Raw genomic sequence first — 27,396 nt, forward strand, 5'->3', positions numbered from 1 at the left:
CACAAAATCACAAATCTTTCCTGGACTCTTCTCTCATTCACAGCATGCAGCATTAACCCTTTCTGCCCCAGATCCAGCTTTATGACATTCACAGGGACTTTTTGCTGTATCAATTCAAATTCATTGCAAATTGTCTACATATTGTTAACGGATGCACAGTATCTGCACAACCATGTGTCCATTAGCAATAAGCAAGTAATTTGCAATTAATGTCTATTAATTTCTAATAATACTGTGGGAAGTTACTACGCCTTTTATGAAATGGCAGCTGCACCTTCCAACCAGCCTCATAATTTTCCTCTAGTAATTAAGACATGAATTGAAAGCATTAGTCAGTTTCATGCAATCTCATGTCGCGTTGACTTCTTTTGAATGGTGGGTGCCTATATAGGTTGCACATTTGCTATGCTCCCCCCTTACATCATTAGTGCATCTGTGAAGATGTGAGCCAGTGCTTCTAAAGGTTAATATGCTAAAAAGCAAGTATCGTATATACTCGTGTATAAGCTGACTTTCCAGCACATTTTTATGATGAAAAAGCCCCCCTCGGCTACTACTTGAGTTTCCTTGGTGCCCTCTTACCTGCTTCTTGCAGACCACAGGCACGTAGACCCCTCAATGATCTTGGCCAGTACACGGGGCTGCCTCTGCCGTCAGCGCTTTACTTCATTTCAATAATCTGTGGACCTGCAAATCATTCAACTGAAGTAAAGCGGTGACGACAGCAGCAGCCCCCTGCACCGGCTGAAATCATCGAATGGTCTACATGCCTGTGGTCGGCAAGAAGCAGGTAAGAGGACAATGAGGGAAAGGAGAACAGGTGAGAATAATTTTTTGTATGTGTATGAGAATAACGGTATAATAGGGGACAAGAAGAGGACCAGTATGAGGACATTATGAAACGATGGGCACATTACTACAGGATGAGGCACATTACTAAAGGGCACAAAGATGGGCACATTACTACAAGGGGACAAGGATGGGCACATTACTACAGATGACAAGGATGGGCACATTACTTCAGGAGACAAGGATGGGCACATTACTTCAGGAGACAAGGATGGACACATTACTACAGGGTACAAGGATGGGGCACATTACTTTTTGAAATTTACCAGTAGCTGCTGCATTTCCCACCCTAGGCTTATACTCTAATCAATAGGTTTTCACAGTTTTTTGTGGTAAAATTAGATGCCTTGGCTTATATTCAGGTCAGCTTATACTCAAGTATATGGTCACGTAGAACACAATTCATAATGTAGAACTGATCAGAAATTATCACATTTTTATCCTGCACTGTATTGGATATTGATGAGATTCAAAAGGTCATCATAAAGTGTCCGCTTGCCAACAAGAAAAAAAAAGGACCGCACATTGAATATTTTCTGCATGTTACCAAAACAGACAAAAATAAGATGCAAATTATATATGATCTACAAATCTTGTATTCTTGTATCACTAATGTCAATCTGGAAAGCATTTTACAGACAAGGACCTCTCCTAACCTTCGCCGTTGTATTTTCTCGCTGGCTCATTTTATCAGCATGTGTTATGTTTATACAGTATGAATTAAAACCCAGGAATGCTGTTTGTACTCAGCTACTTTTGTTGAAAATGTAAAGTCTCAGGATTGGCGATGTTTATGTAAATCAGCGCGGCTGACACAGTCATCATAAACAAATGATTTCAATCTAACAAACACATTGTTCACAGAGGAAATGTTTGTTTTTGTATTTGGCTCTGTCCTTACCAGATTGATGAAGAGTTGCTGATACTGAGGGTCTGTAGAGTATTTGTTAAGCAATGTGTTCATCCGAGCCTGGTCAGGCAGCTTTTCCACCGTTACCTGGAAAAGTCCAGATAAGATATGTTTGAGAAACAGAAAAGAAGGATCTTCATGCCAATGCGTTCAAAGCAAAGCATTAACTACAAAAGATGAATGACCGTTTACTCTGCAATCTTATGGGTATTGCATGAAATAAACTGTGCCATTTCAAAGCTCCGACATCTGCAGAATTACATTTTACGGGCTGACAAAGGAGAAAATGATCTGAGTGTCTGCCTTTTTCTTGTTTTAGCTTCCCTTATTCACCTTAGTATTGAGTAGCATCCTAGGAGGTTTTGCCTGTGTTAGGACAAACAAAAAAATGTACAGTACATTTATATCTCCTACAGCCACATGTGCATGGACCAGCTCTTTGCAAACTCAATGCTGCAATATGTCACTTTAGTCTATAGGAGGCACCCTGCAAAGTCTGTAGTGATGGGCAGTCCGGCTCTTTTTGGTGATCCGGTTCCTATGGCTCCGTTCACCAAAAAGAGCCGGCTCTTTCAGCTCGTTCTCGGCTCCTTATTAAATATGTGTTCACCCCAGGTGAACACATATTTAAGATTATAGTAACGCCTCTAAAGCCCCACCCACCCACGGCTAAGCCCCGCCCACTTACAAACGTCCAATTAGATTGCTGAGTGGGCAGAGTTTAGCCGCGGGTGGGCGGGGTTTTGACGGCGAAAAGAGCCGATTAGATATTTCAGCGGCTCACACTGGTGATCCGGCTCTTGTCGTTCACAGCAGGGAGCCGGATCTTTGTGTCGGATCGTTCGCGACTGACACATCACTAAAAGTCAGGCATCACAAATGTCTGTGAACTCTGATGGTGTGAGCACCCAACTCTTGAGCCATTTGTACACACACAGATGTAATTAGTGTAAGGGCTACTGTGAAGTCTTGTGGGTAGCAGCCCCAACTGGAGAACTACCAAGCCCAGGAGAAGCAACCCTGATCCCCTTGGGTTAAGTGGAGCTGGAGATCAGGGAGGCCAAGCAGTGCTTTCTCTGTGATCGCTGTCGGAATCCAGCAAAATCTGGGCAGTCACGTGGATCATAGTGTCATGCTCCGTCGAAGAAGGGCCCAACTTCCAGATGACACCAGTTAGGGATCAGAAAAGGGATGTCTTGATACCATGCTGAGTTGTTAGTGATGGGAAGAGAGTTGAGGTACTTTTCCTGTAAACTTGAGGTGCAGTGGATGCCAAGGTCCAGGCTAAGTGGAAGTTTTAGTGCATGTATAAACAGGGCTGCCACCAGAAATTTCAGGGCCCCATACTGGCAACGTTTTCGGGCCCCATTGAGACTCCGCCAGGCTCCACCCTAGCCTCTCCACCACCCAGCTCCGCCTCCACCCTCAAGTCCCACTGTCCACTCTGGAAATACTTTACTTCTGCACTCCACTCCCTCCCCAAAGCGGTGGGAGTAGTCATCATGTGACCAATCAATCATATGCAATTTTTATACTTAGAGTTGAGCTGCTCTTCCTAATTCTCTCAATGTTCAGTGAAAAACAGCAACAAGAAGAAAAGCTACTTGTCACATGACCATAAGCATGAAAATTGCATACGAGTGGAGAGGCGATTTGATGACTGCTGGAACCAGCAAGCAGAGCTGAATCCTGACAGGGAGTATATTGCACCCTGTTAGGATTGTGCATGTTACAGGGCTTTAATTTTACAAGTTTGAGATGAATGTCTGCAGTTATTTGTATACTTCTGGCCACATTCTGACTAGACGTGTCTGGCTTCACTCAATTCATTTTCATTGATCAAGGCTATGCATGCCTAGCCGGCACGTGACTGCATGTATGTAAATAGCATACTTGTGGTTTTGTGACCTCCCACTCTCACCACCAACATCAGAGAATACTGACAGCGTGTAGTGTGCACGCTGTGAGAACTCAAATGTCTGCAGTCACATAAAGTGACACATAGTGACTGCAAACTCATCACAAACTTAGGATAACCCCTTTAATGCTCCTAACATTTAAAAAACATAGTAACCCTTAAATTGGCACATGGCATTATACTTTATTTGCATAGCCCTGTATAACATAATCTTATAGTTCTGAACTGTTATATTTGGACAGGATCAGGACTTATAACAGCACAGGAATATACTGCTCAAAAATAAAGGGAACATTTAAACAACACAATGGTATTTAAGTGTTCCCTTTATTTTTTTGAGCAGTATACATCACTAGAGCCACCAGAGATACAGAAAAACATCACTAGATCCCCCATCAGTACAGAAACACAGCATCAAAACCACCATAGATACAGAAACAAAACATCAAAATGCTCATCAGTGCAGAAATTCATCATCAGAGCCACCAGCAGTACAAAAATACATCCATATAACCCCTATCAGTACAGAAAGAGCATAAAAACCATCAGCACTACAGGAATACATCACAAGAATCCATACATGGTACTTCAATTGTAATGTCACGTCAGGCCTGTATAAATATTTATCACATGAACCTAACCACCTTAACAATGGTAAGAAGATATCGGGATTTGTAGTTATCAGTCATTATCAGACCATACAGGAACCACAGTACTGATGAAAATTAGTTAGTATAACAAATAAGCATTTACATCTAGGTACCTTATAGACTATGTCGTCTCTGATCTGAGTCGTTCTTTTTCTTTTCTTTATCTTGTCCAGATGTCATGAAGACTTTTCATGGTGACAGTTTGTCTCTGCAGACTTCCATCTACTCCACTTTTTTACAGCACATCCCTACATGATGTCATTATAATACCCCTGAATAAAAATATCTGCCCTACACTGTGCTCCTGAATAAGTAATTGCCGCTCACTGTGGTTCCTGTGTAGCGCCCCTGGGACTGGTCGCTACAGGGTATATCATTATATCCTTCCCGAGCAGGTCAAGATGTTAATCTGGTAAGTTTACACACACCTCACACCACCAAACAACAGGGAGAAGGAGTCACTAGGAATGGGTTAACAATATTTCTACAAACACAGTCAGGAAGTGACTCAGCCAGTTCCCAGCAGACCCAGGTCGCCATAACAACTTGCAAAGGTGGGGGGATGGGCAGTTAGGAGTGGAGACATTTTTATCCAGGCAGAGCAATATTGGACACGAGAGAGCGAGAGAGCAGACGCACAGTGTGCAGCTCCCTTAAGGGAGGCTGTCAGGCATTAAGGGAGGCAAAATAGAGCTGACTGAATGTAACACTGAACAGACAGCACAACCAAGCCGGGGCCAGTAACACCTAGAAAGACGGGACCCGGCACTTGAAATCGTGGACTAAAAGGGGAGCAGTCGCCAGAGCACGGGAATGAGCACAGGAGAGGTACAGCGCCCTAGTTCGGGTGGCCGGGGCGTGGCAGCAGATAGAGAGAGAGCCTGGGGAGATGGGACAGAGCTCCGACCCACGAGAGGCAAAGGCTGCTGGCACTACTGACCGGGACCGGGGAAGAGTACAGAGTTGTGCATGGAGGAGAAAGGCCACAGATTACCTAACCGGATCCAGCCTCTGACCTGCCCGGGATCGTCCGGAGTCTCTATCGGCGAGGACCAGAACCCCGGGTGCGATACCACCTGAGCCAGTAAATAAAGTGACTGGAACCTGCACCTTGTGACTCTGTGAGTAACTGCTGCCACCCTGCGCTCCGGCGCTCCTGTGGACTGCCGCCCCCATTCTCACCAACCTCCCAGGGTACCCTGCTTCACCCATGGGGAGCGATACCATCCTGGCTGCACATAAAACCTGCCCTGGAGAGAGACTGTGCAGCGGTGGCTAGTTCCTGGCCGCATACTGCAGGTGGCGCTGCGAAGCATCCCCACCTCCCATCCAGTACTGCCCTTGGGAGAGGACTAGTCGCAGGAAGGATTGGCGGAGGAAGAGGCAGAGACCCCAGTCACCACTGCAACCAGTGACACGCTTCCCAGGGGCCCGTCACCCTCATTCCATCCCCATCTGTACTGTTTGTTTGCTGTTCTTGTTTAACATGTAGCCGACGGGGTCACGGAGCTAGGTCAGGCCAGTCACAGCTACCCCAAGGAACCACTGGCCCGCTGATGAGTACACTAAGGCCCTGTGGATGCTATATCTGCATGAAATATGACACACACTGTCCCTTTTATGGTACATGCCCTCCGCACTGCCCTCTGCTTTCTATACTGGGCCCTCTCTTCACACTGTCCACTACACTGTGTCCCCCTATACTGCCCTGTCTCTATACTGTTCCCTCTCATCACACTCCACACTCCTCCCCATACTGTTTCCTCCTTGCTGTGGCCTCACACTATCCCCCAATGAAGCCCCTTTTACATACCGCCCCCACCCACACTACCCAGTCTTGTCTGCATCTATCCCACCCCCACCCAGTATTTATTATGTGCCACCTCACATTTTCTCATCGCATATGGTCTCATAATGACCTTCATAGTCATCGCCCCCTTGGACCCCAAACTATGTCTGCAACCAAACTATGTCTGCACTCATCCCCTTCCTCATACTGTGTCCGCACCTATCCCCCCTCCTCATACTGTGTCTGCACCCATCCCCCTTCACTTCCCCTGCTGTGTCCACACCCATCCCCCTCACTTCCCATACCGTGTCCGCACTCATCCCCCCTCACTTCTCTTACTGTGTCCACACTCATCCTTCCTCACTTCCCTAAGGTGTCAGCACCCATCCCCCTCACTCCTCATACTTTGTCCACACTCATCCCCCCTCACTTCCCATATGGTGTCGGCACCCTCATGCTCCCCATACTGTGTCTTTAAATTTAACCCATGGCTCCCCATACTCCACATCCATTCGGTCCCCATACTGTGTCTGCACTTATCCCCCTTTACTTCCCATTCAGGGTTCTCAAATGGACCCATTTTGCTCCACATACACAACCCCTCCCCCCTTTCCCCGTCTCCTAATTACAATAAATCTTTGGTATCTTTAGCTCCATTGGAGAACTTTCCACCAGCTCTGTGCATACCTCTGCGGTGTCGAGGAATGACACCACCAGCATGATCAGCTGGCCGGATCACACTGCTGACACCATCGGGTCAGGGCTTCAATTATACTGGTGTCTAATAGATGCTAGTACAGTTGAACCCTGGGAGCCAGCGCTGCAGCTTCTCTGAGCCGCTATCAGCTTGACAGCGGTTTAGAGAATGTCTGACTCCCATGCAGCCGCTGGGGAGACACCGTGGATCCCCATATCAGACAGCCCAAAAGTGCCCCCTGTCGACATGCGGCTCTGGTCCCTGACAACATGTCTGGGTCCCCTTCTGTGCTTCTGCTCACTGGGCCCCATACAGGAGTCATGGTTATCATGACCTGATGGCGGCCCTGTGTATAGTGCTTTAACCAGCGGAAGTGAAGAGAGCTGCTACACATTGCCAGAAAAGAGCTGGGCTCATTACACCATGATGGGCTGTCACCTCTGTGTACTGAAAACTGTGGAGAGCTGTTATCATCATAATTGTCAATTGCTCTAGTAAAAGTGAGTTTTTCTGTTGCACCTGAGGACTGGACATTGTTCATTGAAATGGGCTGATCCTGTCTCATATCCACAACTGTGTTTTTCTTAATCCTGCTCAGCCCACAAGCTGGCGAGACCACCGTGACCGTTTGGCCACCATTACGCCCTGTCTCGAATGAGGCCAACTCAGACATACAAATAGCAGTCCAACATGACTAATCAGATTATTCACTGTTTTTGGTATAAATTATATTACCACATGTCAAACAATTTACCAGTTGGTGGAGTAGATTCTTAGAAAACTAAGACTCGGCATTCATGATCTGCAGGTTTTTGAACGTGTGTATTTGAATAATTAATTGAAAGGGGGATGTTCAAAATAATAGCAGTGAGGAGTTACATTAGTGAGATGAATCATTCTGTGAAGAAACAGGTGTGAATCAATTGGCCCTTATTTAAGGCTGAAGGCGGCACATGTTGTACATGTGCGAGAACTTGAAAGCCTGATAAATATGGGTCATTCGAGACATTGTTCAGAAGAACAGTGTACTTTGATTAAAAAGTTTATTGCAGAGGCTAAAACTTATAAAGAAATGCAGACAAAGATCACTGTTCAGCTAAAATGATCTCCAAAGCTTTAAACAGGGAAAGCAAAAACAGAGAGATGTGGAAGAAAACAAAAGACGACTGAATGGATGGAAGAATAGCCAGAATGGCAAAGGCTCAGCCAATGATCAGGTCCAGGATGATCAGACAGTCTCAAGTTATCTGTGAGTACTGTGACAGATAGAAGACGCCTGTGTGAAGCTAATCTATTAGGAAGAAGTCTCCGCAAAGTCCCACTGTTAAAAAAAAACATATACTGAAGCGGATACAATTTGCCAAAGAACACATCAACTGGCCTAAAGAGAAATGGAGAAACATTTTGTGGACCAATGAAAGCAAAATTGTTCTTTTTGGGTCCAAGGTCCGCAGACAGTTCGTCAGACGATCCCCAAACTCTGAATTCAAGCCACAGTACACTCTGAAAACCATGAAGCATGGTGGTGCAAGTGTGAGATGATAGCCGAGTTCCGACCCCTAAGGATGCCAAATGTGTTCTTAGATATATATAAATACACTGTATATACAGTGTGTCCACCCATATCCTGTCCACCGCTATTAACTTTAAAACAGCTATAGGCATAGAAGTGGTGTCTAGGTATAGTAAAGTAGCCATGCGATACGCAATGAGACCACCTATAGCGCTACTTGGTGGAAAACAACGGAATTAGCATTTTTATCTTGAAAATGGAACGAGAGAGAAAAAAATGGAATTCCGAAGTTGTATGGCATCATCAATTCAATACGAATCGACACCTTGCATACAGAAATGCTATGATATGAAACCCATGACCCCCCCAAAAACATTGAATGCTGGTCACACATATGGCGCTCTTTTAACTTTGATGCTCAAACTGGCCACCATCAGCTGCAATGCACATCTGGACTCTGGACAGTATACTGTATCTTGCTGCACGTTGTGCAATATGGTAGGTGATACGTTTGCATAAGCATCTATGATACGTCGTCATAGGTCCTGCAATGTTGGTGGAGGGGTCGCATACACCTGCTGTTTGATGTGAACTCACATAAAGAAGTCCAATGGGGTCAGGTCAGGTGAGCGTGGAGGCCACTCCACACAGCCACCATACCTAATGACTTATAGGAAGGTCTCCATGAGGTATCGCTTCATGTCCGCAGCCTTGTGAGTTTTACACGTTCTAATCATAGCATTTCTGTATGCAAGGTCTCGATTCATATTGAACTGATGATGCCCTACAACTTTGTAATTCACTTTTTTTCTCTATCTCGTTCCATTTTCGAGATAAAAATGCTAACTCCGTTATTTTCCACCAGGTGGCGCTATAGGTGGTTTCATTGCGTAGCGCATGGCTAAGTTACTATACCTAGACACCACTTCTATGCCTATAGCTGCCGCCGTTCTCAAGTTAATGGGGCGGTGGACACACTGTATATATACAGTATATATATATATATATATATATATATATATTTCTTTATATATATTATATATATGATAAGATATGGAGTAATGTTATGTATGAATGTATAGTGTACATTTATACATAACAAAGGCTTTGTTGATGTCCTGGTCCTGAGGAAGAGGTTTCAACCTCGAAACGCGTAGACCTATGAAATAAAAAAGATATTTATTCATCAACATCTCTACATCTTCATTTGGCTGATGCGTGGCGTTAACCCCTTCTCTTCTCCCGTTTGAATGCTCATCCACGTGGGGCTGCTGCAGACGCCATTATCTTTCACAACCACATTAGGTGAGTGTATATTTTTTATATACTACTCCTGTCATCTTGTAATACCCTATCAGCGCTTCTTTTTTCTAGTTTTATCACTATGTAGAGGTGTAGCAGTATATATGATGTAATGTATGTGCATTGGTATAAAGTGTAATGTTATATAATAGATAATGTCGGATGTTTAATAAGGTATTATATGTTATGGTCTGCAGGTGAAAGGTTAAATCTGCCTGGCAACAGACAGGTGACAGTTGGTATTTTGAGATTAGCCTACAGGAGAAAAGCTAGTACTGAGGGAGAGAAACGGTTTCTGTGAGAACTTCAGTTAGAGCCCAGCTTGTGACAGGAACAGACCTCAGGTCTGAGGAGCAGCAGAGCCGCATGATATGGGTGTCAAGAAGAGAGGGAGACCATTGCATAGGATAACGTGACCCAAGAGAAGAGGGAACAACTGAGAAAGAGAAGAATGTGGTCATGACACAGGGTGATCTAGTGGAGCCGGGTCAGCGCATTGATCGAGGCAACAAGTGATAGAGAAAGATGGGCCCTGGAGCAAGACAGAGCAGGACAAGGAATTAAGTTAATGCCCTAAGCAGGTGTCCCCGAGGCATCTTCAGTAGTTTATAGCTCAGTACAGCCATATTAGCAAAATACCTCTAAGAGGGAAAAGACGTGGAACTGCTTGAGGAAGAGAATGACGTCCAAGTACGATGATGTAGTGCTAGGCTGGGTAGTGTTGGGAAGAAAAGGGCTTATGGAGGTTGGAACAACTGAAGTTAAGATGTGTGCTATATGATCCTCCGTGGCACTGAAACGTGCAAGATTTGTGTCCACTATATAATGTATATTGTTGTTGTCAAGTTAATGTTTAGTAAAACTATGTTCATTTTGAACTTATGGTCTCCCTCAATGAACTATGTACCATCTGGTCCTGGCCGGCCAAAACCATCAGCAACATGCAGCCTGAAAAGGCGTATCGCCTTCGGAGTGCAACACCACACACCCAGCCAAGACCGCCATTTTAATGTAGCATGCCAGGGTGCGGCAGACGATTACCTCACCCATGACTACCACCCCACCATCATGATATGGGCATGTTTCTTACTATGGTGCAGGGCCTAGATACTGCACACCAGGGATCATGAACCAGTTTGCATATATCAAAATACTTGAAGAGGTCATGTTGCCTTACGCTGAAGAGGAAATGCCCTTGAAATCAGTGTTTCAACAAGACAATGACCCTAAACACACCAGTAAATGAGCAAAATCTTGGATCCAGTCCAACAAAATTGAGGTTATGCATTGGCCAGTCCAATAGAACACTTGTGGGGTGACATCAAAAATGATGTTTCTGAGGCAAAGCCAACAAATGCAAATAAATTGTGGGATGTAGTCAAAGCATCCTGGGCTGGAATAAGAGTTGACAGGTGCCAGAAGTTGGTTGACTCTATGCAACATAGATGTGAAGCACGTCTAAAAAACTGTGGTTATGCAACTAAATATTAGGTTAGTGATTCACAGGAATGCTAAATCCTAAATAAAAAGAGGACAGATTTTGAGTATTTAAAGACAAATGCAGACACTGCTATTTTTTTGGGAACAGACCAATGTTTATTTTTTTTATATTTTTTGGAAACTAGTTAAAAATTATATAAATTTCGTTGCATGTTTTGATTTAGAAAACAGTGTGCAATGTTCCCAAAGCATGGAAATGAAAACTATTCTAAAGATCTTGGGCTTAACTCATTTTTTGGACATACTGCTATTATTTTGAATACAGCTGTAAATGTCTATAGAAACCTATGGTTAGGGCTAAACTGCACCTCAGTGGGTTTTCTACTATGGAGAACATCTCCAAAATAGACTGCAGTGCATAGGTCTCATGCCGCAGCACATGGAGTATCGATCTACAACTCCATAATTTGCAACCATATAACCCACTCCAACAACTGCTATGTAAAGGGGACCAGCTAGAAAACTGGTTTTATTAATTTCCAACACAGTCATAGATTTTTCGTATAGGGGAAGATTTTTAGAGCTCTCATTGAGTTCAATAGTACAGTACTTGTATATATTCAAAAATACTGGCCTGCCCCTGATAGTAACTGCAGACAGAAAGGATTTTAATGCCCTTGTAGCAGGGAAATGTGTCTCTGCCTTATAACATCTATATATCTTCTTTTCAGGCCTTTGGTTAAATTTGAGTTACTGGCATTTATTGTATGTTTTTCATAATGACTATTTTCAAAGTTTTGTGCCAGTCCCTGTAAAGCAATTTTCCCTGATATTAATTGTGGTGGTGGACATCTTTTTCATTCTTGTTTGTGTCTGAACCTGATCTACTGACAATTATTCTTGCACTTTATACATATATATTATAATTATTGGTGTAAATGTGTTCCAGTATATGTAAATCCTTTTCCCCTATTTCAGTTGTAGTGGGGGGCATTTGTTCCCTACAGGAGCTCGCACATGGAAATGTATTGCATTTTATATGGGGATCCCAAATAGGTAAAACGCTAGCTTTTTTCTTATATCTTTTCTCTCTGCTATATCAGTGTGATTTGGCTTGTTTTTGGTTAAGATCCCACTAAATACTATGGTGCCCTTTTCCTCACAGAGAAGGATATTGCAGTAGTTGAGGAGGGAGATGATGAGCGCATGCACTTGTACCGCCCCGTGCTCGGCATCCGAGCCACTCGGATCCGGACCTTCAGTGGGTGGCTCGAGGGTCTCCGGACCTGGGGGTCCTGCGGTCACGTCAATCAAAAAGGGGTTTTCGGTTTGGGGACGTAGGTGTACGGCCGGAGCCGTGTTAAGTTTGTGACACCACCCACGGGATGTGGTGAAGGTGGACACCACCGCTGCAGTTACGGGGCACCCGGGAGAGATGTTGCGCAGCAAGTTGTTAACCCCTTCGTGGGCAGCGATGGTGGCCCCGGGACTCGTTGAGGGTGTTTGTCGGTGCAAGGAGATGGGTGGCCGGAGGGCACTGATGTACTCACTATTAGTAAACACACGAGTCTCTGGTAAACCAAGGTGATGGTGGTCGGTGCCCGCAGCCGGCTGCAGTCTGGTCCCCTACCTGGTTGGTGGTCTGTCTTTCTCCAGCACCTGTTTGTGATGGTGGGCTACCTGTGCTTGCAACTCCAGGAGTCCGCTCCCGGCTTTGGTTGCCGGAGGAGCCCTTTGCCCGCAGAAGCTGGCCCGTGGGATCTCTGAGCCGTGGCATTGGCTTTCTATCCCCCTCATTGGGCTGTTGCCTTCAGTCGGGACTTTGGGTGGGACAGGACCTCTAGTCCTGGCCTCAATCAGTTAATTAGCTAGCCCCCAGTAGCTTCTGGACCTTGCTTCAGGGTCTGAGTACCCCCCTTTGTGCTCCAGTTTCCGAGTCGGTTCCCCGGGTCGGTACCAGCGGGCCACTACCCTGCCCCGGTCCACCATGGTTCCACCGAGCCGTCTTCCCGGCTCCTGTAGACGGAGAACGCCATCTGCCTCCTAGCCAGCAGTACCAGGGCTCCTACCCTGGCACCGGTTCAGTTTGGGTTCTTCCTCTGCTGGAGCTGCACACAGCTCCAGCCCACACACCTCTCCACTTGACCTCTAGACTTGAACTCTAGAACAGATGTAAACTTTCCCGCCCCAGGCTGTCTGAGACTCCTCGGTGGGCATCTTCCAACCGCCTGGTTCCACCCCCTGGTGTGTCCATCAAGCACTGAGAGAGGTGACTAGGGTTTTGTGTGTTTGGCTGCTGTCACCTGTTAGGGAACGGTGTAATGCGGGGCCCTATCTGTGACTACCTGGCCCGGCCAGGGCGTCACACACTAACTTTTTATGAGATTCAGGGTTGAGGAAAGGATGAATTTTTGAATTACTTTTCAGTTGGAAGCAGGAAGAAGTGGTGAGTGTTATAATGTGTGGTTTAGGGTTCATTCACACGACCGTACCGTTCTTCCTGGTCTGTTCCATTTTTTTGCTGTCCAAATTACAAGACCATGTTTTTTTATGTGTTTTGTGTAAAAAAAATTTAGCCTTAGGCTAAGTTCACACTGCATCTTTTGCTGTGTTTTTGGTGCAGTTTTTGAGGTCACAAAGATGCACCAAAATGCATGCATTTCCTTCTCCCAGCAAAGTCTATGAGATTTCAATTTTGCTGTCCACACTGAGCATCTTTTGTTGGCTACATCTTGGCTGCATTTTTGAAGATGCAGCATGTCAATTTTGTTTGTGTTTTTCCGGCATTTTTGAGCCCTTGCAGTCAATACATTTGACTTAAAAAACGCATTGGGCAAAATGCGGTAAAACCGCGTCAAAAACGCATTGCTTTTTTATGAGTTTTTGCTGCGTTGCGTTTTTGGTGTGTTTTTTGGGACAAAAACGCTGCATCTTTGTGGTAAATAAGCATACCCTAGATTACCCAAGGATTACTCTGAGGCAACGGACTTATGATACATGAAAGAGTGATATCATCTATTGTGATAATCAAGCAAGGAGGTTGAAGTTATCTTTAAACAATGATACTGCTAATGATACTAGAGTGGAGTGCGATAAAAAGTTGCATTCCACTTGGACCAATATTAGCCTGTCAGCACCCATGAGCGATTATTATCTCAGCCCTAATCGGACTGAGAAAACAATCGCACCATGCTGCGACTGTAATGCGATCCTGTTTTCTCTCACACCCATTCAAGTCTATGGGGCGAGAGAAAAATCGTACTGCACTCGCGGTACACCTGTGTTCCGTGAGTGCAAAAAGAGAGTGGCAATAGCCGGCAACGGACAAAAGAGGGAGATAAATCCCTCCCCTCCTCAGCGCCGACCCTCCCCTCCTTAGTGCCAGCCCGCCCCCCGCAGCTGAGGTCCGCTCGCACGATCGGACCTCAGTTACAGGGACACTCGCATAACACTCGGCTCTGCTGTACTGCCAGCATGAGCTGAGTGTCATGCGAGGGGATCGCAGTAGTCCCCGTGTGGCCCCCACCTTAACACTATAGTAAACATTATGTACTCACAAACCTCCAGTCATAAAAAACAAAGGAGCTGAAAAGACAAAAAGGCGCAAACCTGGCATCTTATCCTGGTGAAATCAGTGTAACAAGATGCAGGTACAGGAGAGAGGGGTTATAATGCCGCACTGCCAGAGGAATTTTCATTAAAATCAGCAGGTTTTATTGTTTATAGTTCTACACATTTTGGAGCTGGCATGCTCCTCCTTCAGGAAGAAATAGCAATATACCTTGTTACTGTTGGTTCCTGGAGAAGGAGCATGCTAGCTCCAAAACGCGTACAACTATGAACAATAAAACCTGCTGATTTTAATGAAATCTGAGTCTATCCAGCAGCACGGCATTACAAACCCTCTCTTCTGCGTCACTGAAAAACCTCCAGTCATAAAATCACCAGTCATAAAACGCAATGTACATTTATTATCCGGAATTTTCAGACAGAAAATTTCTTATGACTTTTTTCTATGTTTTTTTAATAGCTGTGACAGAAACCGGACAACTTTACAGCAAAGGTAAAGCTACATAATGGGGCATTAATAATATGCTTGCCATCAAAGTACCTTAAGGTACCTTAAGAACTTGGAAACCTCCCCTTTACCAGAGGGAAGAAATAAGTATATCTAGGGCCTAATTTCTTTAGAATGTTTAAAAATGTGCAGATTCTAGCAAATCCAATTTTTTTTTCAGTATTCAAATCAGGCTAATGGTGGCCAGATAGCTATTATTCTGCTGAATTCATATGGGCTGAGATGGGGTTAAAAAAACAATAAAATGTTATACTAATCTAGTCTATCTTTCCATGCTGTCGCGGCTCAGCTCTGATCCTCTGCTGGCCTCCTAGGCCTCCATCTGCTGGGGCATCAGTCTCCATTTCCCCAATGACTCTGGGGTGCCTAGACTTCAACGCTCCTTTTTATATAATTACAAGCAATGCTCCAAATGACTGAATACATAGGCACATATCGTATACACACATTAAGGCCTAGCAGGCATCAAAAGTGCTGATGAAAAGTGAAGAGGAGACCGGTACAGGGATAGATGAGGATCTAGGTAAGAAACATTTTTTTTCTCATTTCTTAACCTCTTATGTGGCACCCCTGAGGCTCAGTCGCCACAAGGTATTTCATCTGACTTAAGGTGCAATGCTCATCCCGGGTAAGGAAGATGTTAACCACTGGTTTTCACTTACACAACAGAGCCAGGAAGTGAGTCAGCACTTACACAACACACAGCTTAGCAGCCAGCCACTGGAACTGGGCTAAAGGTGGTCACCATAACAATGTTTTTTTCCCAGCCACCAGTGAGTCATCAGGAAGGTGGGGGCAGCACAGGGGAAGTGAGAGAACACACAGTTTTTACCTCAAAATAGTCTGAGACTCAGAACAACACGGTCACTGTGGAGAGTGCTTCAGAGCTTCCACAGTTAGGACCGGGAAGACTGGAAGCAGCAGGAGACGACCAGTGGAGGAGCTGGGTTACCAGTAGCTCCTGTGGGACGTAGGAGTAACATGGTTGCTGAGGGGAGAGCTTTGTTGCTCCCTTGGAACCGGCGCTGCTCAGGGTGCAGAGTCCTAGGGTGGTGCATACTTCAAGTTGTGCCACCAGAATCTGCAGGACAGGAGGATTTCATGTCACTCTGGCCACTACAAGATCCCGGAGTACAGTAGCAACATAGAGCCCGGGGTCGTGATCACGGTCAGGTCCCAAGAGGAATCGTGCTGCCTGCACATGGGACAGGAACTTTATCACAAAACAGGGGTCCCCAAGCACTTCAGGTCATGGGGATCCACACTAAAAAGCACAAGAAGGAAGGGCCCACAGACTACCACACTGGTTCTGACCGTTGACTTACCCGGAATCGACTTGAGCCCATCACAGGGTAGATTGGAACCTCTGGGCAGCCCACAAACTGTGAGTAAAAGAGCTTGAACTGCAACCCCTGTCTCAGCCCATCTTTGCCGGTGCCCCACACTTTGGCACCAATGGCCACTACTACCTCCATCATCCTCCCTGGGGCCTAGCTTCACCTGCAGGAAGCTGAACTATCCTAGCTGTGACACAATCCGCCCCAGAGGACTGTGACCGCAGCGGTGGCTAATCCCTAGCCGCATACCGCAGGTGGCGTCACGAGAACACTACAACTCCTATCATCCTCATCATCACCCATCCTCATTCCATCTTCATTCCCCTATTGGTGTACACCTCGGGGCCACGAAGCCGGGCAGTGCCACCCGTGACATCCCAGACCCGACATCACAGGCCCGGCGACGAGTATTCAACCCCTAGCCCCGTGGGTGCTACACTTACCTGCCCATCTTTTTATTAGGCTTTAAGGTCTAGGACTTCAAATTAAAATAAATGGCACTTTTTAATAAATTCAATGTGAATGGAATTTCCTGGCCAATTTTAGGTGATTTGCCAAATTGATTGTATATATCTCTATATCAACCTGATAAATTGCCAAAAAAAATAGTAGATGACTAAGTGAAGACAAGACTTGGCAGTGAGTCAAATAAAGGGTCATTAAAAGTGTCTGTGTGCATGGAGCAAGTATTGTCAAAAAGTAATAGACAACTAGGCTACTTCCGCTTTCCTCAATTATCCATGATCAACGAAACTACTATTATCCTTATCTTTCTGGACAGCTATTCTTTTAAACATCATTCGGCAAAATACTCCCCAAACCAAGGAATGGGCCTAGTATGAGGAGGAGACGATAAGAGCCACTTAGTAGTGGAAATACAAGCCAGCAAGCAGGAACATATTTTTTGACCTTCTTTGGTAGGATTCCACCACTCACCTCTTGATACTGGAGTACAGCTGCACATGGGTTATTATCCTCCTGTATTTGGAATATTTGACTGTTGGAAAGAAGCATGTACAGCTCCAACCTATAAAAACAGAAAAAAATATAGAAATTTTATGGAACGACATGAACCAGTCTGACAATACAATTAAATAGTCACATAATGTTGAGATAACACTATTGTTCTTGGTGTAAGCAAGTACTTAAAATGTTTATTTTTAATAGACCCACACATTATAACAAGCAAATTTTTCTAACATGGACCAGCATCAAAATGACAGAGAATGAATTATTACAAAGCACATCTGATCCTTCATCAACAAATCCTTATTTCACACATTCTAGAAAAATTATATTCATTTATCATGATCATCGAAAATTATAAAGACCAATTATTGGCCAATTAGTGCATGTTCTCGATATATGTACATCTGTTATAGAACGTAAACCATATTTTTCACATTATACATTCTGGTTCCTATGATTGTTCAGAAAACAAGCTAATGTGCAGTGATAACAAATAGTTTTATATAATCATTACATTAAATTATTCGCTAAATTTAAAGCATTCGGAGGAATGAATAAGCCACATTTCTCTCTGTCCTTCACTTCAGTCGTGAAGACTTCTTGGGAGTTCTGTAGAATTTTAATGCAGTGATAATATACCTGCTTCAATGGGGACATGCTGCTTTGCTCTACTTTTCTACTAAACTCCCAATTGAATCGGCCGGCGGGAATGAACTGATGAATAACTTATGTTATGGTAATTCCACTAAAATTAAGGCAATTGGAAACGAGCGGGAAAAATAAATCAAGCAATTATTTCAATATCCTGCTCAAAGAAAGCCAAATTATACTTAAAACTGAAAATGCAAAAGTATTAAATGTGGTCTATTTAAATTGTATATAAGCAATCTCCTAAAGAGAACATTTGTAAGAACAATCACCAGATATAAGAGAAGTCTAAAAGCACTCTATGAGAGGTTTTGACTGTTAACTCACAGCTCGGAGCACCCAAGGTATATTCTGCAGCCTGCACTTATCTAAGCAGTGTCCGGCTCCTGCTGGTAGGCTACCATCTATATCTATAATGCAGGAGTGAGCGTCATTGAATCTTACAGGGATGGCTGCCAAACTGAAGATGGCAGCTAAAAGGGATGAGCAATAGAGATGAGTGGACCCATGGAAGTTCAGTTAGGCGAGTGCAGCTAGAATTTAGATAAAGTTCGGTTTGGGACCCGGACTTGACCTAAACCCCAATAGAAGTCACGATTTGGGCAGTTCAGGTCTCCGTTCCCATGCACCCAGCCATAAACAGATCACTGTTTATGCACTCAGCCATAAACAGATCACAGATGGGCGGGGTTTTTCCTTTTTTTTGTGTGCACAGTACACCCGATCACGCTGTTGTTACTCCCAGTTCAAACACTGCAAGTGGCTCACACTGGGCTGAGCACCGAGCGTACCCGAGCACAGTGATGCTCATGCGAGTGGTTTACATATGTAAAGTACCTGAACTATGGGTTCTTTTTAAAGTCTGTGTTTGGTACACACACTGAACACCGAACCTCAGGTTCACTCATCTCTAATTGTCAGGATGCTGTCTAATTTTGTGAAGCTGGCAACACAGACATCATGCTGTCTGTGCTGCAGGCTAAGCCTCAGGCCACACGGGGATGTGTGAGTCCTCGTATGACACTTGGATCACACTCGCAGCACAGCAGGAGCCGAGTGTCATGCGAGTGTCATGCGACTGTGCTCCGATCATGCGATCAGACCACAGTTGAGGAGGGGAGGGCCGACGCTGCAGAAGGGAGGGTATGGATTTATCTCCCTATCTCCTCCATTGCTGGTTGATGCGAGAATCGCACTGCTCTCACTTTACACCATTAAACTCTCTCTCTATCTCTCTTTCTCTCTCTCGGATTGTGATTGATGGCAAAAAAATGATGTGTGAAAGAGGCGTTATAGACATTAGAAATGGTGAGTACAGGCCTTAGAATGTAACACAACTCTCAGTGCTAAATGTGTTTGCAAACAGCAAAGTGGATTGAAGGGCTCATATACTTCAGCTCCTACAATTCTTACCCTCAAGTAAGTATGTAAAAATCTAACACAATTTTTTTTTACAAACTATCAATATAGAAAGTCACTTTGCACTGATTCCATCTTACAAAAGCAGTGCACAGCTTCCCTAATAGCAATTCTTGGAATTACTAGATAAAGAACACGTCATCCAATGTCAGTCCTCAGTGAGTGCATTTGTCTCAGGCTGAATGGAAGAAACATATAGTATAACCCAATTTTGTCAGGAAATTGACGTTAAAAATATGCAAACTTTGCAAACCACTAGCCCATACCAGAGTCTGACTGCAATGCACTGTGGGTGAACAAGGTGGAAGTATTTTTCAAAAACTGTTCGCATTTGGATATGTTCAATTGGATACTTAATACAATTGAATTGTTTTATAAGCATCTAAGAAAACTATTGTCACTTGCTTTCTATTAACATACATATAAAAGAATAAACTACTTTTCCTAATCTCAAGTTTAAGTTTGTATACTTCATGTAATACTCTTGGAACTGAGGACCCTCATTCATATACAATGATCACTCACCTATCGCGGGAGTTACGCTCTAGAGTCCCCAGTGAAAGATGAAAATCCACAAAGTAGCAGAGTTATATTTACTTTATTGTTTACCCGTATTTAAAATGCAAAAACTTGGGAGGAAAATGAGGGATGCGTCTTATAAGCCAAATATAGCTTGATTGAGCTCTCAGCTTAAGATCTCATCTGTGCAGATGCTGCCTCCAACCCATTGATCTCCCTGCAGTTGACTTAAGGGAAATGGTGCCCGGAGGTGGCTTGTGCACAGATGAGATCTTGGCTTTTCATTTAGCCGATAGTTCAATCCATGCACGCGCCAACTACGGGCACCATTGACAGTTTCTGAATGTTCCTGCCTCACAGCGCCCTCAGTGAGCATCTTGGACACATGCTGCACCACCCTGCTTCACCACCGCTCCTGCCTCCTGTGACCCCGCTCCACCACCGCTGCCGACCACCCTCCAGTAAAACACAAACAGACTGTAAGACGGACCCCATATTTTTGTACCTTTTTTTCTCTGAATTTGGGGTGTGTCTTATAGTCTGGAGCGTCTTATAAAACAAAAAAATGTAAAAAAACAAAACAAACCTGCGATACAGTGAAGCCGCAATAAGTGAACCGCGATATAGCGAGGGACAACTGTACTTATATACATAATTGAAAGTTTATTCAAAAACTAACATGTCCCAATCAGGCAGTAGGCAATCAACTCCTTCACACATTAAGGAATACTGATATTTCACTCACACTAAACCGCTATCCTCATTTTTCAGTGCAGAATTTCACAGTTTAAGCTCTTTACAGCTTCACAGACAGATATTTCAACCCTCTGTAATATAGTGAAAATGCAAAAACATCTCATAAACTTGGGACTTTTATGGGATGTGACACCTTTTATGGGGAGACTGGAGCAAAGGAGCTGGGAAAGTTTGTATTTCGTGCCCCACAAAGTTCTCTCCTATGAAGCCTGAGCACATTATAAAGATGTAACTTTTCTGATAGGAAAATAGTTTGAAACAGCAGTTCCTTGCTTCAGCAGTTCTGCTGGTTGGTAATGAAGTGCAGTGCTCTAAGCGGCTTCCACTGAGAATTACCTAAAGTGTTTTAGGAAACGCAAGCACATTTTGGCTACTCATAAAAGCATATGCAAACATAAAAAGGAAACTGAATATTTATGATAGAAATATAAGAATGTCACGCAGCACCACAGTAAGAAGGATCTGTTCCATTTGGGTCAATGTCAAGGAATTTCAGATCTTTTTTTTATTACATTGACAATCACATGTAATGTTCTCACATCATCAAAACGCTGCTCAGACCGTCATCAGCTGTAATATGGCATATAATCTATGAGTGACACTTCATTGTGATATATTCGTGCTGGGTCATTGATTAGGATTACGGTTCCTCTGGTGACATTTGCTTCCTCTGTTTTGGTCTAGTAAAGATGAAAGGCATTTAGCTCATGATCTCCATTACTCTGATGATTTGGAAACAAGTTCACTGTAGTTCCGAATTCACAAAAATGCACATAATTACATAATTACTATTCCTGAGTCCATCTATCATGTGACACAGTAATTAGCTAGCACATGTATTCCGCTGTATCCTAAGACATTAATTGGGGAAGTCGGATGTTTCTACTTCTACAAAAAATATATATTTATATCTGAAATTAAGACTTCACTTGAAAAGAAAAACCTCATAATGAGAGAGTGGCATGATCACACTGTATGCAGGTGTGAAAATAAAGGAATATACCGCAAACCTAGCTACCATAGCCCCATCTATCACTCAATGCCTAAATAAACTCAATCCAAGGAAATGAAAAATGACGATGATAACGGACGGTGTCACAACTGGCTCGGGATTTATTAGTATTAAATAACGCGTTTCAATTGTGGTCTGTCATCTTCATCAGGTATACTACTGTTTTATGTTGCTCGTGTTGTTTTGTAATAGTAAATCCTGTTATCATTGTCATTTTTCATTTTCCTGGATCCATTTATGCCTTTTTGCAGGGTAGACAATGTGTTGCAGGAGTCCTGCTAGTCGTTCAACCTCAGCCTTCGCCTCCCCCAGGTGAGCAAAACCGCGATGTTTTTGATCCCTCCCTCTTTTCAGGTACACACAAAGGAGCAACTTGTATTTTCTTGTGTAAATTAAGTGACAATTAGACAAGGCATTTAAGAGGTTGTTTACACTGGAGATATACTGCAATAATATAGATTTCTATTATGACTAAAAATGGAATCTTTAACCACAGTACCAAAAGAGTGCTCCCTTATGAGAGGAAATACAAGTGGTCCACTGCTCAAATCAGCATAAAGAGGTTGTTTAATACTTTCAGATTCATGGCCTATCCTTAGGATAGGTCATTAATGTCTGATCCGCCATAGTCCAACACGCCTTCCAATCACCCATTTTTGGTGCCAGTGGTGGCAGCAGGCAGCTAGAAATGCTCAATTTCAGATCTAAACCGTCAACTGATAGTGGCCGTGGCTGGGTACTGTACATCCGCTTCCAATTCAAATCAATAGGAGGTGGATATGTAGTACCCGTCACAGACGCTATCAGAAGACAATGCAGCTCTGGAATTAAACATTTACAGCCAACTGTTACTGCCGCTGGCACCAAGAGCAATTGATTGTCAGAGGTGCCAGGTGTCAGACCGCAGCCGATCAGACATTGATGACCCATCCTAAGGATACGCCATCATTGTAATAGTAGTGGACAACCTCTTTAACTTTCAAACAACAACTTATATACACTGTTTGTGTTGGAATGTGGGCCGTGTAGGATGCAGAGTCTCTCACTTTGAGAGGTGCTATTTTAGCTTGCACCTTGGCATGTGTGCATGTCTTTTACACATACAGATAACAGACGCAATTTCTTTCAATCTAAAATAGTAAGTGTAAATATCCAGTTACCTAAAATCTGTCTGATCTGCCAGAAAACTGATCTGACAAAGATCAATCACAATGTTAGTAGTGTGTAAAAACCAAGCAAAACCATGTAGTAATTGGCCCCATTTTCATTTCTTTTACCTTGGGCAATTATAACACATGTGCAAGTTGACAATTGGTTCAATTGTAGCAGAATATCTGTGCGTATAAACAGCCAGCTCATATAAATTTCATCATCGATAAGGTCAGGCTCATTGGTCAGAAATCTGTATTTGCAAACTCAGCTTAAAGGAGTCATCCACTACTTATGTACCACTTAATATTGTCCAAGGAGGTGAAAAGAATAAAAATAAATAAATATCTCTGCTCCTCCTTACTCAACACCATGTCATCCACCAATCTGCTGGAGTCAACATCAAAGCCTTCGGCCCCTTTCACATAGCATTTTTACTTATGTTCAGTGGTCCCGTCAGGGCATCCGTAAGAACCGCCCCTCCCCCACCCTGAAAAACGTGTTTCAGACGCATGCGCCAACAGGGCCATTGACTATAATGGAGCAGACTCCACTAGCGTTTGTTCTGCTTTGCTCCATTTTGGCACATATATGTTTTCTGCAGGCGGACACCCAAACATAGTCGACTACGTTAGGGTGTCCGCCTGCAGAAAACGTATATGTGCAAAAATGGTGCAAGACAGAGCACATGTTAAAAGAGTCTGCTCCATTATAGTCAATGGGCCTGTCGGCGCATGCGTCCGAAACACGTTTTTCAGGGTGGGGGTGGAGTGGTTCAGACGGATGACCTGACGGGACCACTGAACGCAAGTTAAAACGCAATGTGAAAGTAGCCTTCCCCTGGACATCCCCGCTGGATGTTGATCCCATCAGACTGGCGGAGTCAGAACACTGACTACAGGGAAACAGCACCAGTCTTGGAGACAAGTATTAATTTAATTTTCTTTCTTTCACCTGCATTAGTACATTAAAAAGATGTAGTTCTGTATAGGACATCCCCTTTAAAAGCGTTGTCCAGCTTTGAGTGACTGAAGATTTCTGAATTCTTACAGCTCTTGCTGTCAGGATTCTCTGGCATTGCCTCTGAAAACAGGCGGTAACATGACTTACCCTAAGCAGTGAGTAGGTCAGTGAGACACTAGTCCCACTGCTACAGTAAAACAACACAAGGAAGACAAACAGTTGGAGAAAGACACAACAAAAAGCACTCCTTGGTTTCTTCAGCAGGAAACTTTGCAGTTGAAATTGAAACAATACCACAGCTATGCAGAGACTAGCTCATTAAACATGGTTAGGATAAAGAATCTATCACTGGCATGGAGTAAAGGCAGGAGTGGGTATATATAGTGGAAGGGCATGATGTCAAAATGCTGTAGCTCTGATTAAGACTGAATAATCTCAGCCAGCAGGGAAAAAGTCCTTACCCTTTCAACATCAAAATAAAGTAGATCCACTCTGATACAAGATGTAGCCTGTGGGCGCAACATACTCATGAAATAGATACAACCTGTGAGTATGAGTTGCACTTGTACAACAGAAATCCACTCTTAGTGCATAAGACATTTTGTACTTCTGCAACCCTATGGATATCTAGAGGTTGATACATGTCTTGAAACACAACTGTGTTAGTAGTAATCTATACATCTTATTGCTAGAGTTGGTTAGAGATCCATATGTCTTGTCAGTGCTTTCTTTTATTACCTATCATAATAAATAAAATGTCAACCCCGCATGTATGATGGTGTCCATTTTGTAATGTAAGAACTTGTATATAGTAACCATGAACATGGCATGACATTACATAGCTAAGTGCTGGTAAGGATAATGAAGGGATGACCACAATACTCACAAATAATGACTGTACTAACGACCCTCGTATGTTACGGTAAGCTGTAAGGAGCCCTAGCGTCTGCACCTGTCTTGTGCCTGTGCTCTTCCTGTGTATGAGCCTCAATAAACAGCCCCAGAAATTACAGTAATATTAACTGACCAAGATGCTAATGTTCTGGGCCACCTAGTTAGTTTTTATAGCAAGCAAATATCAGCCTGATCCTTGTTTTTTATGAAATTGAAACAAATTTGAAATGCATGTCTCAAAGCTCCATTCATGATTGTTAGCTTAGCAGGAAACCATACTGTGTGGCCGCATATTTTTAATCAAGGTCCTATTTCACTCACATAACCACTGCCTTGTGGTTTACTGTTACAACAATCATCTATTTGCTGTTTTATGACACTTGGAGCAGTAATATTAAACGTAATGGAACAGAAATAATAAGCTGTATTTCGGCTAAATGTAATAAATGCTATTATATAACCTATTATCTAGACTTTAGCTATATGTGGCCTGCAGATAAGCGATTATTACAGTAAGTTCTGATTTGTGTGCAGATCTGCGGATGCTCCAAATAATTTTAACGTGTTGCGTAAAATCTCTTGCACAATCTTTTTTCTGAATATAATTTCTATTTTATTCTGAGAATGTTACATGGCTACAATTGCAGCTAATTTTTCCAGTTGTAGCCGCAATCAGCTGGAAAAATTATTGAGATGGCCATTTATAGACAAATTCGTGAACAAATGGCCATTTATAGACAAGTTGAATGTGCCATGGAGAGTCTTTTTTTTTCTCATAGAAAGGAATTTTTATCCGTCAGCCATTCTCGGAAACTATATGCCCCAAATAGTTCATATGGGCAGGGATTAAAGCTTTAGTTTGAATCCATTTTATCTCTAATACATACACTGAACAAAGATATAAACTCAACACTTTTGTTTTTGCTCCCATTTTTCATGAGCTGAGCTTTAAGATCTAAGGGGTACTTTGCACACTACGACATCGCAAGCCGATGGTAGCGATGCCGAGCGCGATAGTCCCCGCCCCCGTTGCACATGCGATATCTTGTGATAGCTGCCGTAGCGAACATTATCACTACGGCAGCTTCACTGCACTTACCTGCCCTGCGACGTCGCTCTGGCCGGCGACCCGCCTCCTTCCTAAGGGGGCGGGTCATGCGGCTTCACAGCGACGTCACACGGCAGGCAACCAATAGAAGCAGAGGGGCGGAGATGAGCGGGACGTAAACATCCCGCCCAGCTCCGTCCTTCCGCATAGCCAGTGTGAGCCGCGGGACGCAGGTAAGGAGATGTTCCTCGCTCCTGCGGCGATGTGTGATGCCGCAGGAACGAGAAACAACATTGTACCTGTCGCTGCCGCTACATTATGGAAATGACCAACACTACACCGATGATACGATTTCGACGCTTTTGCACTCGTTAATCGTATCAAAAACGATTTACACACTCCGATGTCAACAGCGACACCGGATGTGCGTCACTTTCGATTTGACGCCACCGACATCGCAGCTGCGATGTTGTAGTGTGCAAAGTACCCCTAAGAGTTTTCCTATGTACACAAAAGACCTTTTTCTCTCAAATATTGTTCACAAATTTGTCTAAGGCCCCCTTCACACGTCAGTGATTCTGGTACGTTTGTGCTTTTTTTTGTATGTACCAGAATCAGTGACATACGCAGACACATTATAATCAATGGGTCTGCTCACACATCAGTGATTTTTCACTGAACGTGTCTCCATGCAGCGTACACGCGTGTCCGTGATTTAAATTTAAATTTTAGAAAACATTTTTTTTAAAGAAAAAGGAGAGGATAGGAGCACAGGTAAAAAAGAGTCAGTATAAAGGGATAAAACCTGGCTCAACTACCTTAATACAGGTGCTCTGGAGAAGGGGAATCAATATACAGAAATTATACTCCGGCACACTTATAGGAATGATGAAAGATGCGAATTGGTGCTCAAAAAACATATATTTTATTTTGATGTTTTCATGGAAGACATTGACATTGTCCTGTCCGACGTTTTAACCCTGTGGGTTTTTGTCAAGGACTTTTGTCTAGTTACACAAAATACAGGAAAAAAGAAAGTAAAATTACTAACACGAATGACAAATATGGTTACATAAGAAATTCTGCCTATATGCTGTACATGAAAAAGGCGAATGCAAAGGATGAACATAATAGTGCTGTGATTGGCACTATAAGGTGAGCCTCCTTACGGCGATATTCGTCATATTATATAGAACAATTATCTCCTAAGCATGATTGTCAATAAGCATACATGATATATGTGGGTATACGAGCGAGGTAACCATACACACATACCTATAGATATAGGGAATATTTCACAAGGGGCACCGAAAGGTAATAGTTCTCAGAGAGACCATGGGGTTTCTAAAGGAGAAAACTTCCAATTAATATACGTATGACAACAAACTGTCAGTAGGGTAGATAGATCTTTTGAAGGAAAAATGTCCGTCATAGCTTAACAAGGTAGAGGGTACTTATAGGGATATACCTGCGAGTGCCTTTTGCTGTATGTGTCAATCAGACAATAGTAAGTGTTGCATAAAGGGGCCAGGTGTG

At 43.5% G+C, this 27,396-nt stretch overlaps 1 protein-coding gene across 1 annotated transcript in view; it reads right to left on the reverse strand.

Annotated features, from left to right (window-relative positions):
- Window positions 1-27,396, reverse strand: part of LOC142244156 (chloride channel protein D-like) — a 265,090-nt gene that overhangs the window by 26,252 nt on the left and 211,442 nt on the right. Inside the window, exons 14-15 of the mRNA XM_075316355.1 lie at window positions 17,420-17,510; window positions 1,751-1,846 (exon numbers count right to left, since the gene is read on the reverse strand). Coding sequence (XP_075172470.1) covers window positions 1,751-1,846; window positions 17,420-17,510 — 187 coding nt within the window. The remainder of the gene's footprint in view (window positions 1-1,750; window positions 1,847-17,419; window positions 17,511-27,396) is intronic.

Source organism: Anomaloglossus baeobatrachus, chromosome 6 (genome assembly GCF_048569485.1).
Source record: "Anomaloglossus baeobatrachus isolate aAnoBae1 chromosome 6, aAnoBae1.hap1, whole genome shotgun sequence".
Classification (NCBI taxonomy): Eukaryota; Metazoa; Chordata; class Amphibia; order Anura; family Aromobatidae; genus Anomaloglossus; species Anomaloglossus baeobatrachus.